The sequence below is a fragment of the Gambusia affinis genome, linkage group LG03, assembly GCF_019740435.1.
Source record: "Gambusia affinis linkage group LG03, SWU_Gaff_1.0, whole genome shotgun sequence".
In the NCBI taxonomy this organism is placed as follows: Eukaryota; Metazoa; Chordata; class Actinopteri; order Cyprinodontiformes; family Poeciliidae; genus Gambusia; species Gambusia affinis.
This window is the reverse complement of record NC_057870.1, coordinates 13,318,267-13,332,820: the sequence shown is the minus strand read 5'-3', so window position 1 is coordinate 13,332,820 and position 14,554 is coordinate 13,318,267. Positions and strand designations below refer to the sequence as shown.

At 40.5% G+C, this 14,554-nt stretch overlaps 1 protein-coding gene across 1 annotated transcript in view; it reads left to right on the top strand.

Moving 5' to 3' along the window:
- The first annotated feature begins 1,005 nt into the window (after window positions 1-1,005).
- The window catches only part of bmp1a (bone morphogenetic protein 1a), a 41,288-nt gene continuing 27,739 nt past the window's right edge, over window positions 1,006-14,554 (top strand). Inside the window, exons 1-2 of the mRNA XM_044111114.1 lie at window positions 1,006-1,847; window positions 12,924-13,037. Of these exons, the coding sequence (XP_043967049.1) occupies window positions 1,703-1,847; window positions 12,924-13,037 (259 nt within the window). The 5' untranslated portion in view covers window positions 1,006-1,702. The remainder of the gene's footprint in view (window positions 1,848-12,923; window positions 13,038-14,554) is intronic.

Here is a 14,554-nt window from a genome sequence, read left to right as displayed (position 1 = left end):
CCTGTGTGTTTAGCAAGTAAAGAGACTCTGGTGTTACATTTTGAGGGATGGATACCATTTTATGTTTACAGACACTATATAAATACAGCAGCAGACTCCCTGTCTTCAATTCCACCCAGCAACAGCAATCAGATAAGATAAAGTTAAGAATGTGTCTCGTCCTTCTTATGTAGGCCTCAGAATTTGCTAAAATGTACAGGAAACTGGTGCCAGACATTAAGAAAAACGTTGTTTACTTTTGCTATCAACTCCAGTAACTGATAGTGGTTTCTTAGGGATCCAACATGCTGATAAATGAACTTCTCAGAAGTAATTTTTATGTGTTTGGGGATCCATTTAGATGCAGTGCGTTGCAAAAGTATTTCCACCTTTTGCAGAGTTACAACCACAAGCTTCAGATAAGTAGCATGGGGTGGAAGGAAAGCTATGCAGGAATAAGAGTGTAATAGTAGCTGAGTGTAATTGTAGTAAGTATTACGATTAGCAATTCTTAAAAAGAAGCAGAAACATTTGTTATATAAACCATCTATCCTTTGGGGGTAAACCATGGACAGGTTGCCAGTCCATTGCAAAGACACAGGACAGACAACCAACAGCAATTTTGACAGACCAATTAACCAAATAGTAATTTAGATAAACCAATTAACCTTTTGGGACTGAGGGAGGAAGTCGAAAAACCAAGCATGAAGGTGAAAAACATGCGAGCTTCATTAACACAGAAATAAGCCAGGTTAGTGTAACAGGCCAAGGTTTTTAAAACTTCTCAGTGAGTTAAATAAATAGATAAACAGTCAACCATGGGTGTAGTATTTGCTATGCCATAAAAGAAACACTAAAAATAATCGCAGTTGGGATTTAAAGTTGCACAAATTAACAGCATACCTTATTTTGTTCAATTTTCTTAATTCGTCGTTTATTTGTTTTAATAAAACACCGACAGGTGGCGCGCCAATTGCATTCTTGGCGCAAAATGCTTGAAAGGTCAAGCAGTCTGAGCGCGTGCGTGAGGCAGCGTGAGGGACTGCTGGCGCACGTGCGAGGATGAACCGAGTGCGCATCGTGTGCGGAAGTAAACAAGGCAGACGGAGCTGAGTATCACCAAAACTTTAATTCAAGTACGCGAGACCATGGAATTGCAACTCTGAGACATTTGACACTTTTCAAAACCAAATGCCGTCAGAGCAAAACCCATAAATCATTCATTAGCTAGATATAATTTACTTCAGTTTGTTTCTATTGACCTAAATTAAAGGTTTTCCGAGGCAACTGCTGTTGATAGTTCTAAAAATGAAGTGAACCACCGTTATACGCTCGTCAAGGCTCCCAGATGGGCCAAGAAAGTAGCAATAAAAATGCAGCCGGGCATCACCGACTGAAGGAGCATTTTCATTGCCCCGGTGGAGCCGCTACCATATCATCAAAGTTTCTCAGGCGGTAACCCGCAGCTCCAGCTGGAGGAGAGAAATCACTGCCCCCAGAGCCAAGAAGACACGGGAGAGAGGGCTGGATTTAAACCCGCCCCCCGGCGAGATCTCGTGCCCCCTCCACCCCCTGAAAAAAAAAAAGAAGAAAAAAAACCTCCCATTTTTCTCTCTCACTGTGTCTGTTTCTCACTCACTCTTCTCTCTCTGTCTTTCCCTCTGTCCCTCTCTCTTCCTCTACCTTTATCCCTCGCCTTTCGCCGTCTCCCCCCACCACAAACATGGATCTCTCGGCGAGGTGTTTGTTTCTTCTATCATGTCTCGGCGTGATATTGGCGATCGATTTGGAGGCGATTGATCCGGGCTACTATGTGGAGCCCAGTGCCACATCAGAGGCGATCGACTACAAGGATCCCTGTAAAGCTGGTGAGATTTCGTGCCCCCCTCTGTTTGGTGTTGTACGTTTTTGGCGAGATTTTTCCTCATTTCGGAGGAGGTAGAAACATGCCGCTCGCACAGATCGAGCAGGAAAACGCTTTTAGTGGAGATGACAGCAGTGGATGTAGTTTATAGCAGGATCTTGAGAACATTGTGTGCAATTGTTTTGTGAATGGCATAGTTTCTGCACTTTGAAAACATTTGAAACAGTCAGACGAAACCACCTGGGAGGATAAAAACACTTTTTTATTTTTCTGAAAGGAGTTCAGATTTCATTTGCAGAGGCATGAAAAGTTTTTGTTTTCAGTGCTAGTTGAAAAGTTGCTGCCTTATCTCTGAGAAATATCAAGATCTTCTAGATTTTACAGTTTATGGTTTTTGATCTTTTTAAAAATCTGTTGATTTCTGGACTTCATTTCCCATCCAGCTTTTTTTCCCTCCTTCTTCTGGACAAATAGTCTTTTTTTCCCCACCGTCTGTTCACACAGCCTCTAAAAAAAAGTGGAGGAGGGGAAAAAACAGAGTACAGTGGAGCTTAAATATTATGCACACATAATTCTCTTAACTCGCACACCACAGTATAAACATGTTTGTCTTCTACTTCCAGCAGACAGACCATTGAATTGTCCTAAAGATACCCGAGATGCCATTGTAAGCTTTTTTCTCTCCTTTTTTTTGTAATCTGAACTCACTGTCTTGCCAAATCCCTTTGGGGGGAGTTTGAGCAGATTGTGTTTTCCATCTGGTAAAAGTATTCAGGTTACGGATACAGAGAGCTGGCTTCAGTCGAAAATGACCTCTGATGTCCTGGAAGTACTTCCCAGTTGGGAATTAATTGTTGTTGTTTTTTTTCTTTTTTGATGTGTCAGCTCAGTACAGAGCACATTTTACGCTGCCAACTCAGTTACCCAACTGTCTTTTTTTTTTCTTCTTCTTCTTCTTTTTTAAAATCGTTCCTCATCTGTCCAGGAACATATGCTGGACGTAAAACTTTTGCAACTGTTTGTAAACACGACAAAGGTCAGACTCCAGTTGATCGGTGTGTCATGTTCAAGTCATTGAGTTGTTGTTTCCTGCGTTCACCTTGTTTATGTTGAGTCATTCGAAGATCAGATTCATCGGACACTTGCACTTGGTGCTCTCTGTGATAAGTGTTGTTGTTTTTTTTCTGATTTAGTTTAGAACTAATTGTTGATGTTACAGCTCTGTGTCTCAGCAGGGACATTCCCACTGCACGATCACTAGACACGACTGCTGTTTATCTTGGCCAGGATGTTATCATCAATTACAGCTCAGTTTGTCCAGGCTGTCATTTCGCCATACTGCAGTTGTTTTTCACGGTCTTCCTCAGGGCGCGCCTGCAGGCAGGTGGTTGGGAGATGGTCACCCATATAAACTTCATCCGTCCATCTCATCCCACCCTTGACCTAAGCACCTCCTGCCTCAGTCTATTTTCCTGCACTCATCCAGAACAGCGTGTGCAAGGTGGCCATTCTTGGATTATTGATTTTTTTTTTTTTTTTCCTCTTCTATTTTTTCCATTTGTCTCACCTCGCTGTACTTGGTCTGTTTGATCGCTCTCTGTGACTAGGGGTCAGCATTTTGTGTTGCAGTCCTCCCATTTAGGGAAATGCTACATTCAGCAGTGACCTGTGAGGGGAGGTGGGAGACCCTGTCTTAAGACCGCTGTACGGATATCCAGCTTTTCACTAATTGTTGTGTAAATTTAGCAGATGCACAAGGATTCAAGTTTGCTCCTGGAATATTTTGATTTTATTGCAGCGGCTATTTACCTAAAGTAAGACATGACTAGGTGGAGATGAGATAACCTTGAGTAAGACAAAATCTAATGCTTTTATTTTTTTTAAAAAGAAAACCAAAAATGTTGCAAAAATAAGGTTACATAATGAACTTCAAGTTATGTATTATCTTTGATTTAGTTGCACAAACTTTAATAAAAAAAATATAGGGTAGCAGTTTTCAAGTACTTATTTTTTCTGAATATTATCACCTTTTGGCATTTTGCTCTTTAGAGACTAACACAAATATGCGGGAGTAACATTAGCTGGTTAAATAGTCTTTCTATTCAGCCAACAGTTGGTTTCTTTACATACAACCAGTCATTTTTAAACATTACCTTAATAATTGTGAAGGATAATTCTCCTTCAGGTTCTTGACCGTCCTGGTTTTTCAAGAGTAGGAATTTTTCTCAAACAGCGATTAAAGTGTTGTAGCCTTCTTTCATCCAGCTGACCATCAGTGTACAGCAACACTTGGGGAGGGACAGTGCTGCGTTATTCTACACAGCCAGAAAAAAATTACATTCCAGCCTGGCACTTAATAGAAACTTTTTGCAATTTTGAGGCTGTGTGATTTAAAACATCCATACATGTGTTGTGGATAGTTAATCCTGTTTTGTCAGACTATGGATTAGAGCTATTCTGTCTTGAATTTTGTGGTCTTCAGCCTTAGAAATTGGGTTTGGAGTGTTAAGAGTGAACTCATTGAATCAATGTTGGTCTAAAGTGGAAAATTCCTTGTTTTTGCTTAATTCACAACTTGGCAGTGTCCCAGGAAGTCAGCTAAGACTCTTAACAAGCCTCTAATGTTAGACCCACTCACTTTCACAATTAAAAATGGATGAGAAGCAGACATTTTCTGCTCAGATGATAATCGGACGGGTCTCTGTGGTTTGACTTATGTCTCGATTCAGAGCGCAGACATCGTAATATACTTAAGGTTCCTGTGACGGGGCTGGCTGAGCCTGAGCATCGGAGCCTCTGTGCCGCCGTGGCTGGAGCCACAGACAGGTCAACCTCACAATCCCTTCCCTTGCTCGTGCAAGTGATTTTTTTTTTTTTTTCCCCCCGCAAGCCTCAAGCTCTTTTCTCTGATTGGCTAAAGCACTTCACACAGACAGAGTCATTCACCTTGTGCCAAAGACTTGCAAGGCCTGCCACACTCTGCCATGCCAGCTCAGGTGAGGTGAGTATAGGCCATTCATGAGGGATCCTGGCAGGTTCAAGCCTTTCCTTTCAGACAGAGCTTATGTCATTCCTAACACCATTCGCTGCTGGTCATAAACAATCAATTTTGCACATACACAGACCCTGGACTCCTGCTTTAGGCTTAAAATACGGTAAAGTGTTTGCTTTCCTCTTTTGAGTCCCAATAAATTTGAAAAAATTCAAAACAATGAAGATGCAGGATCGGCGGAGTGGTGTTGTGACCCATTACAAATCACTCATTTGAAAAAAAATAAATAATTTAATCTCTCACCCGCCAGTAACATTTTTTATTTTTTTTTTACAGTTTTTTCCATAGAAGAGTAAATTACAACAAAACAATATTTTTTTTTTCCTTTCAAATTTAAAATTAGCAATAACATTACTGTCTTAATAACATTTTTATTACGACTGCATGATACTAGACATTTGGGATGTTCATGCAGAATATTGCATAATGTTAAAAGTTACTATTAACCTGCATTTTCCTGACTTTTCTTTGCTTCTGCATCGCAGTAACATGAGCTTAATCATCACAGATATTAAAATAGACCTGAGGATTTGGTATGAAGGGCACACGGGGTCCATCCAAATGGTCAAATCTATTGTTAACATGCAGAGCTTGAATGCATGGCACTTGAAATGTATTAGCATATCCAGTATTCCATCCAAGCAGCTACTGGTGTATTGCAGTGACAGCTGTGATTTAATCTATTTTAAAGTTCAAATTTCAATGGTAAGATATTGTTTTCGAAAACTAGCCAAAGTTGTAGAGCTGTGTCTGTCTCCATCGCTGGAAATCTGCAAACAAAGCAAAATCCTGCAGGTTGTGGGACACAGGTATTTGTGCAAATTAAAGCCATCTGAGAAGCGTTTTCAAACACATTCTTTGCTCTTTTTGTTTGACAAGTTATAGCTTTTTTTTGCGCAACTTGAAATGTTTTCTACAGGATCATTTCCAAATAAGAAGCAGCTGGGTCCAAGCTAACATTTGAGACAAGAAAAGCTCTGATCTACTGTTACTTGTTAGATTATTAAATTTATTGATTGAGAAGAGCCTTAAGCAGCCTTTCTATTGTAATTAGTTATTAATTAGTCACTATTCACACCATTAATAACTTCAACTGTTTATAGCAACTTACATTAGCATTTTGCACAATTACCAGAGAAAATATTGGCCTTTATGTTGGCCAATCACCCATCAGGTCTAGTCGAGTGTAAAATTGTTCGATTCCGATACATAGCTAATATCTTGGTGCATCTCTTAAAAAAACAAACAAGCAAAAAAAGAAGTCTAAAATAAATAGATAAAAAAAAAACGGTGTCCCTATACTCAGACAGAGTCATCCAAATTCACAAACACATATTGCTGAGAAAAGCAGAGTACCTTTCAGATTAAGGTTAAAGGGAGTTTATGAATAGGTTGGAGCTTTTAATGGCCTAATAGAGGGTATAAGTCAAAAGAAAGAATAACCTTGATGACATGTCAGCAAGTTTTGTAAAGACCTGGTCATTAAATGTTCATTCCTCTCAGGTGTGCTGGAGTGGTGATTCATCCAAAAGTTGCTGCAGACCTCTGGTGGTATTAACATGAGGAAGCCTCACCAGTGTCAGGACAACAAAAAAAACAATCTTACTTACTTAAGCTGAAATTTTATGTTTCGAAAAGTATGTGACAATTAAAACATTGAAACTGGTGTTTAGTGACAAACATTACAATATTTTCTTTCTGTACTGATGACCGTCTATCTTGCGCGTCCAGAGATATATTAGTGATGTCCACATACCCTGCATTCTGTTTCTCAAAAGCTTTATGTCTTATGACCTTATTTAGATCTTTGGGGGAAAAAAATGGCAGCTGGAGACAGATGCTGCGCGTTATCCAGCTCCTTCCATCCTGTCACGCTCTGGCAGGGTGATGGGTCTCTGTTCTGCTGGACCGCTGCTGCAGGATTGGGCCTTTAAGCAACACTTAAGCAGATGCTTTTCTTTTATCATGGAATGCAGACTCTGTAGCTGAGCCCAAGCTGAGTGTTGAGTTTTTTTTCTTTTTTTTTTTCTTTACATGACATGACCCCTGCCTCTTCCCTCTCTGCAGGGTTCGGGTGATTAGGGAGCTGATTCATTGGCACGGTCTCAGTGCATTAGTTAGAACAATATGTTTGCCGTCAGAGCTAAGTAATAACTAATCTTGCATAAGGCTAATACCAAGTCTGGGTGTGGAGCCCAAGTAGCAACAACATCTTTGGGTGTGCTAATTGAAGGGCTTTGAGGATGCCTGTTCAGTGCACTGCTTGATTCGAAGACCAGATTAAAATTTCAGCTTTAAGTTTGCTCTCTTCTCTCTTAATCCTTTGCAAATACGCACTTGTGAGCTTCATAACCTGCAATTGCGAAACCAGGTTTAGGGAAAATCTCTAAAAATGTTAAGTTGAATTATTCCTCCCTGCTGACAACCTCAGATAGTGAGCGACAAATGATCGGCAGGCTGATGAATCATTGGAGGGAGTTCGACCGGCATTGGAGTGTATCAGTAATCTGCAGCGGCGGTGACAATGAGCTGGGGAATACAGTCTGCTAATGGGCTTGATGGAGTGTGAAGTGTTAAAGGTGAGGCAGCTTCTTGCTGTGCGCCCTTTTAACTGAAGCCGCTCTTTATTTTGTCAGATGGAAGCTGCCATGCGGTGACAGTAGCTCCAGCTGTGGTTGCTGAAGCATCTGGCTTTATTAGAGAATAATTACTTCACTCTCCAGCTGATATCTGTGACTTTGCTGGAGCCACTCTCTTCTAATTATACCACAGCTACCTTTTAAAAATGAGCGGTGTGGTTACACAGATTTTCTTTTTTTTTTCTTTTCCTTTCCCGCCTCAAGCTCAAATTGTGGTTTTAGGAAATGTCAAGGTAAGCATTCTTTGTAGAAATAACAGCTGGTGTTGTTTTTACAGAGGACGGAGGTACTGGCTGAACACGACAGCAGCTCTGCATGAAGCAATTCATCATATCCAAGTTAGAGTTGCGTTGCTTCTGACAAAGTTTGCCTTGAAAGTCATGCTTTGCAAGTTTTGTTGCGTGAAAAGTTCACAAAATCTTCAGGTAAATGGCAAACACAGACCTCCTGATGAACCCCTTAAGACCAAATGAGTGATACTCACCCTGTCAACAGATGGTAATCACCTTAACGCAATACGCTGTCGGCCTCTATAGGAATTCAAATTGCTGCGTTTGTTTCCAAACACGAGCTGTGAAAGGCGGCGCCATTGCATTGTGATGCATTTAGGGTTTCCGTCGGTTCTGGGAAAAGGCCGTCCAACTGTCCCCCCCGACCCTGTAAGCCCTGCCTCCCAAAGGAGCTGCTCTTCCACCAAATATAGGCCGATATTTAGTGTCCATAGCGGCTTAGTATTGATGTTGGTGCAGGTTTCCGCAGCAGATGTCCCGGTGCATGATTCCCCTGATAGAGATTTATGGGAACAATCCTGGAGCGTCTGACGGCCCGGAGGTCAAGGAAAGGGCGTTACACAAATCGATGGGATTAATATGATTGAGTTCTGATGGGTAATCCTTCTGGCTGTGGTGAAGCAGATGGAGATGAGTGGGATTATGGTGGTATAGATGAACAAAAATAAATAAAAACATTGGTGGACTTTGGTTTTGCATAATCTAAATTCCCTTCTCTAAAGAACTTCCACCCTTCTGCTGTTTTCTAATTACAGTGTACACATATTATCATTTTTATATCCGCAGCTGGTGACATCTACGTGATGAATAATGTTTGGAAAGGGATCCAGCTCTGCACTTTCCTGTGATCACTTGCCATCTGCCACATTAGCTTGGCCATAATCTACGGTGCGACACAGCAGTGTCATTGTGTTTGCGCTTCACTTTATTACGCAGCCCCTGTATCTAGTTTATCACATTTCTCCACAGCCTGGCCTCAATCCCAGCCCTGCACCGAGAACAAAAAGATTCCTGAAACCGTGTGTCTGTGGATAATTAAAGCCAGGAGACAAGGGGATTAATTCATAATCCCCGTGAGTTTTTTTTTTTTTTTTTTTCCGTAAACCTGCTGCACCGTCTCTACGACGACCACTGCACCCAGGGGGAAATGGGCCCTCAGTGTTAACTAGGCTGTGCATTATCACACTTTCCTGTTTAAGTTTTCACTCACTTCAGTCCCAACATCACCGGTAGAATCATTCACCTTGCGGAGAAAGCTTGTGCTTTATTTGGACGGAGCTTGAAAAAGTATTTTATATATGTCCCTTTTATATATCCCTTCAATTACAACTCTCATTATGTTATATTACTGTGTTTTATGGGGGGGGGGCATTTCATGTGTTAAACCAGTGGTTCCCAAAGAATTTCTGGACCCCCCTATGGATTACAATAACCCCCCCACCCCCACCCAAACAAAATAAATAAATAAATAAATAAACAAACTGGACACACACATCGTCTTTAACCAGACAGAAACCTATACACATATTCTGTTTTTAAACTCCACTGAAGTTTATGTCACACATTAGGTTGCAACAAAACACACTACACTGTAAAGTGTTTCATCTTTACAGTGAAACAACTTTTGGGTAACAGTTTTTTTTGTTTGTTTTTTTTTCATTCATTCATACTGCTTCATACTGGGCCCCATTACGGGACGCGCCCCATGCTTTGGGAACCATTGTGTTAAACCAACACAAAGTGCTACATAAGGGGAAATAGTGCATTAATCAAATAAAGAGCCATGGGTGCAAAGGTCGCTGTAGAGGAGCTGCTGAAAGTTAAAATCTAAAGTCTTGTTTGCTGTTCCACGAGCCAGTTCTACAGGTGATTTTAAAGTGCTTTTAGTTTTTTTTTCTCCCCACCAGGGGGTCTTTTTGTGGGCTCTAGTGTCCCTTATAAGACAGTAGGCTGACAAGAAAGGGGGGAAAAGGGGGCAAGACATGCGGCAAATGTCGCCAGGTCCGGGAATCGAACCCGCGACGGCCGCGTCGAGGACTCAAGGTCTCCAAATGTGGGTTGCGCTATCCCCTACGCCACCGCAGCACGCCCCATGACAAACAGTTCTGACTGAGTGTGCAAAGCTGGTAGCAAATACTTGCAGATATAAATGCTATTGAATTATTAATCTATTGAATAATGTGTGACAATACAATCTCTTAGGGAAAAAACCCCATATGGTCCCTTATTTAATCACTTTGTTGAATACTGTTCAACAATGTTTCAAGCTTCTTCTCTGAACGTGCAGCTCTGGTACTCTCTGTTCATTTCAACTTTTCTTGGAATCAAATAAAGGATGTTAAGATAAAAAAGAAAATTTTATCCAGCAGGGACTTCATCCTTCCTTTGTAGAATAACATCTGGTAGCTTCTCCATATCACTGTGGGTTTTTTTTTCTTTGCAGATGGCTCTCTGTGAGTGCTGGCTGCTGTCAGATTTGAGACAGGGCGCAAGACGTGCCCTGTCTTGCGCCTTTTCTTATTGCTGTTAATAACTTTGTTTCTTTTCGTTATGCGCTACATCCTCTATAGCTTGCAGGGTGGCAGGGAGTCGTTCGCATTGAACAAAGTTGATTCCAGAAAGTTTTTTCATCACACTTCTTTGGTTTAAAGGGACTTTAGCCAGATTTTTCTCTCTATTCCATTCTTCCTCTCTTGACGTGGACCATCTGTGTCTCCGTGTGCAGATAATCGAGCACGAGTTGGTTCGTAAATGCGTGGATTCTAAGGCATTAATCAATCAGCCAGGGTTTGGAATTGGCCAATTTTCCTAAAATCGGTTGATTGATGAGCGGTAGGTCTGGATTTATATTTTAGTTTTTGTCTGTTCACTAAATACATCAAAATTCCTACAATTTCCAGTCAGTAAATCCAACAACCAACTGTATTCCAATGCATGTTTTTTTTAATGTAAAATATAAAAAAGAAAAAGTTAGGGTCAAATTTTTTTATGTTTAAATGGGGATGATTTTGTAATCGGTTCATTTTCAGTTTGATTCAGGACTCTTCTACTGTTAGAAGAGGTAGGATCTAAAATATGAATATTAAATAAATCTAAAACTTCATAGCAATATCTCTACTAAAACTTAACAAAGTACAATAAATTGTCCACATGTGTGTGTTCAGCAGTGGAGAAAGCTTGTGTAAGGGCGGCATTACGATTAGAACAACTACCAAAGAGCACCTCATTAACCCAAATTTAATTGCACCCCTGGGTTTTTCTGGCTTTCCACCAAACTGACCAGCCAAACAGGCATGCAGAGGCTTGTCATTTTCCAGTTTGCTGCACATCTGCCTTTCCTATTCAGAACTGTGCTGTGGACAGAGGGGATGTGTCTCTATTCACTAGTTTCTTCCCTTCTGCATGTCATCTCCTTTTCAGAAATGAATCGTCTGCCCCCGCCCTTCCTCCCCTTTCCAAATTCCTAGAGAAAACTCCCCCACCTTCTCAAACTCCTGCATACAAACTGAGTCATAAATCCTGAAAACACTCTGCTGTTAAAAGCCTGTAAACTTGAGCACCCCGTCTCTGTGGCGAAGGCTTCTAGCAAAGGAGCGCTTAGTAAGAAATCTAATAACGCACATTCCTCATAAAGTGGGACTGTTTGGTTATTTTCCACCTCCTTGGCCTAATTAAAGAGCTGCTACTCGTTCAAGGTGCCCCATATTCTTCCAAGGAGGCAGTGTCAGCATGTCATTGTTTCATATAGTGCTGAGAAAAATTATTTACCCACTTACAGATTTTCTTGGGGTTGTTTCTCCTTAGAAAATGCTTCAGATAATCAAACCTCCTTTTGTTAAATCTTGATCTTACTGTAATGAACCGCTTTACTGTGCAGTTTAACTAGCACAGTAAATCAAATCTGAACATTAAATCATTAAATCAAATCTGGTGAATCATCAAGTCACTTAAGTAGAATTCTTGAAGCATGAAATAGGATAAAAGATTTTGAACACACTTCCTGTGGAGTTTCAAGAACAATTAGTGTTAAAGAAATTCAAGAACGATTAGAAACAAATACATCAGCATCTGTCAGCCTGAGAAAGGTCACCAAGTCTTTTCTGCAGTTTTGGGACTCCTGAAAACCATTATCAAGAAACCATAGAACAGTGGAGAACCTTCCTAGGGTTGTCGACTGACCAAAATTACCCCAAGAACACAATGACAGTTTATTTAGGAAGTCACAAAAGAACCCAGAACAGCATCTAAAACCGTCCGGACCATTAGCTCGTCACTTTAAGCTCAAGTATGCTTATTCAGCAGGATGATGATACGAAGGACTTCTGGAAGTCAATTTCTGGCTCATTAACAGAACAAAAAACACAACAACATAGAGGTTTTATAGTGGCCTAGTCAAAGTCTGGATTTAAATCCAACAGAAGTGCTGCATTATCACTTAAACAACTTGGTCACGCTCAGAAACCTTCGAATGTGGCTTAATGTTAAACAATTCTGCAAGTTTTAGACTAAAAGGTATCTTATCTAGATTTCTCAAACACACAACATATTACAAGGGTGTCACAACCGTCAGTAGGAGGTGATTACTTTCTCACACACAGAGAGATTGCTTTCATAAAAAATGTTTTTCTGAAATGTAAAATCAGTTGTTATTTGCTTTTGGGTTTACTCCGGTTGTCTCCGTCTATTAATATTTGCTTGATCATCTGAAACATTTAAGTTTGTCCAAACTATCTGACTGTACCCGATGATTCTTCTTCATCAAGTTGAAGATATAGTGTTAATTGTTTGCTGGTTTACATCTAAGCTGAGTTTCAGCACCAGTGTTGCAGAAAGCAATGCAATTCACATGGTGTGTAAAATGTTGCTCTCAGTTCCTGTAGCTGAATTGAGATACGACTGCCCTGGAAACCAAAGCAACACGCTGCTGACCCGCAGCTCTAATTTTATTCCTCTGCAAGGAAACGTAAACAGAACTGAGTCAAATAAAGAAAAGTGTATATTCTCATCTGTGTGCTTCGACTGTGTGCAGCCTGCTCGATCTGAAGTGACTGAGCGATGCTGCGCTCCGTGTTAATCCCGATTCTGCTTGTCTGTTTCAGCTGCCTTTCTGGGAGACATTGCTTTGGATGAAGAGGACTTGAAATCTTTTAAGGTGGACCGAATCATCAATTTGGCTCAGAGAACCGTCCAGACCATAAATCACACAGATACAGGTAATGTCTAAAGAGACAAAATAGCAACGACGTTTGGGATCATTGCTCTAAATCAAATTGTGTGAAATAACCATAATTGCTACAATGCTGGTGTATACCTGTGGCATTGTGTTGTCTGAGGACATCGCGCTGCATCTGTCAAGCTACTCGGATCCTCTCCACCATGCAGCCATGTACGTACGCGTGTGTGTGTGTGTGTGTGTGTGTGTGTGTGTGTGTGTGTGTGTGTGTGTGTGTGTGTGTGTGTGTGTTTTAAGCCCTCTTTAAATGTGCCTAAAGACGGGTTATTGGCACACATTACTACACCTCTAAGATGAAGTTTTAGAATAATTGCAGGGCTTTGGAGAGCTGAATAAAAAAAAAAAAACAGCTGTGAGTCAAAGCAGACCAGAGGCTTTGCTGCTCTGTAAGATCCAGGCGAACAGGAACCAACAAGTGTGTCCAAGTTGGCGTCTGTGTTTGAACAGGGCTAGTTTGCTGCTCTTTTGCTTTTGCTAACAGGCACATAGAGCGAGAGAGACTCGTTGAAAGATTAAGAATATATTGCAACATCTTAAAATATTACCTTGAGGGTTGATTTGTGGCGTGAATGGGAATCCCTCAGTCACAGAACTGGAGCGGATACAGACTATCCGTACGCAATGGAGCTGGCTAGTCACAGCACATTTCATTTTTATGTAGTGAAATGCTACTCTAATTTTCAGAATGAGCTCCTTTCAGCTGCAGTGTTCCATAAAATACATCCAAATCTGGAAGCAGCATTTTGTAACAGTAATGTTTTGGGGGTTGCTGTTAGCATTAGTCATTTTACTGTCTACAGTACTAATGCTCCTAGATATTTTAAAGTGGAATGTCATACAACAGACCAACATACACTACTGCATCACCCTGAAATTGAAGGAAAGGGCTGTGTTCAGGTTATTTATTAATGCAGAAAGTGTGATGTGCATTTGAGTTTAGCCCCCTAAAAAAAAAAATCAATGGTTGTCTATCTAAACTGTACAGAGGAGAATTGAATGATGGTTATAATCTCAGAGTTTTTAGATGTCAAAAATCTGAAATCTGAGAAAAAAAAAAAGTCAGAATTTCTTTTTTTCCAGTGGCCCTAATTTTCTAATGTATAATTGACAGACTCAAGAAGCCCACCATGTGTTCACATTTTAAAATGTATGTGGGTGTAATGTAGCAGAATGTAAACAAGTTCAAGCAGCTTGAATTATTTTGTAAGACAGCAAGTGAAGATTGGAGAACAATTTTCTCTATTTTTGACACCAAATGCATGACATGTACAAAACAGATTTCATGTTTCATCAGTTGTATTTATTATTATTACTATTATGATCATCATAATAATAACAAAAAAATCTGCTATTACAATTGGTTTTTCATGCATGCTTTGTCCCTGCATGTTTTATCAGTGAGCTGAGATGATTTGCCTGTTGTCAACATTTTTCCACAACGTGTGCACAAGTGAACGTGCTAATTGTTCTCACCAGGCAGCCAGCCTGGATTTCTGC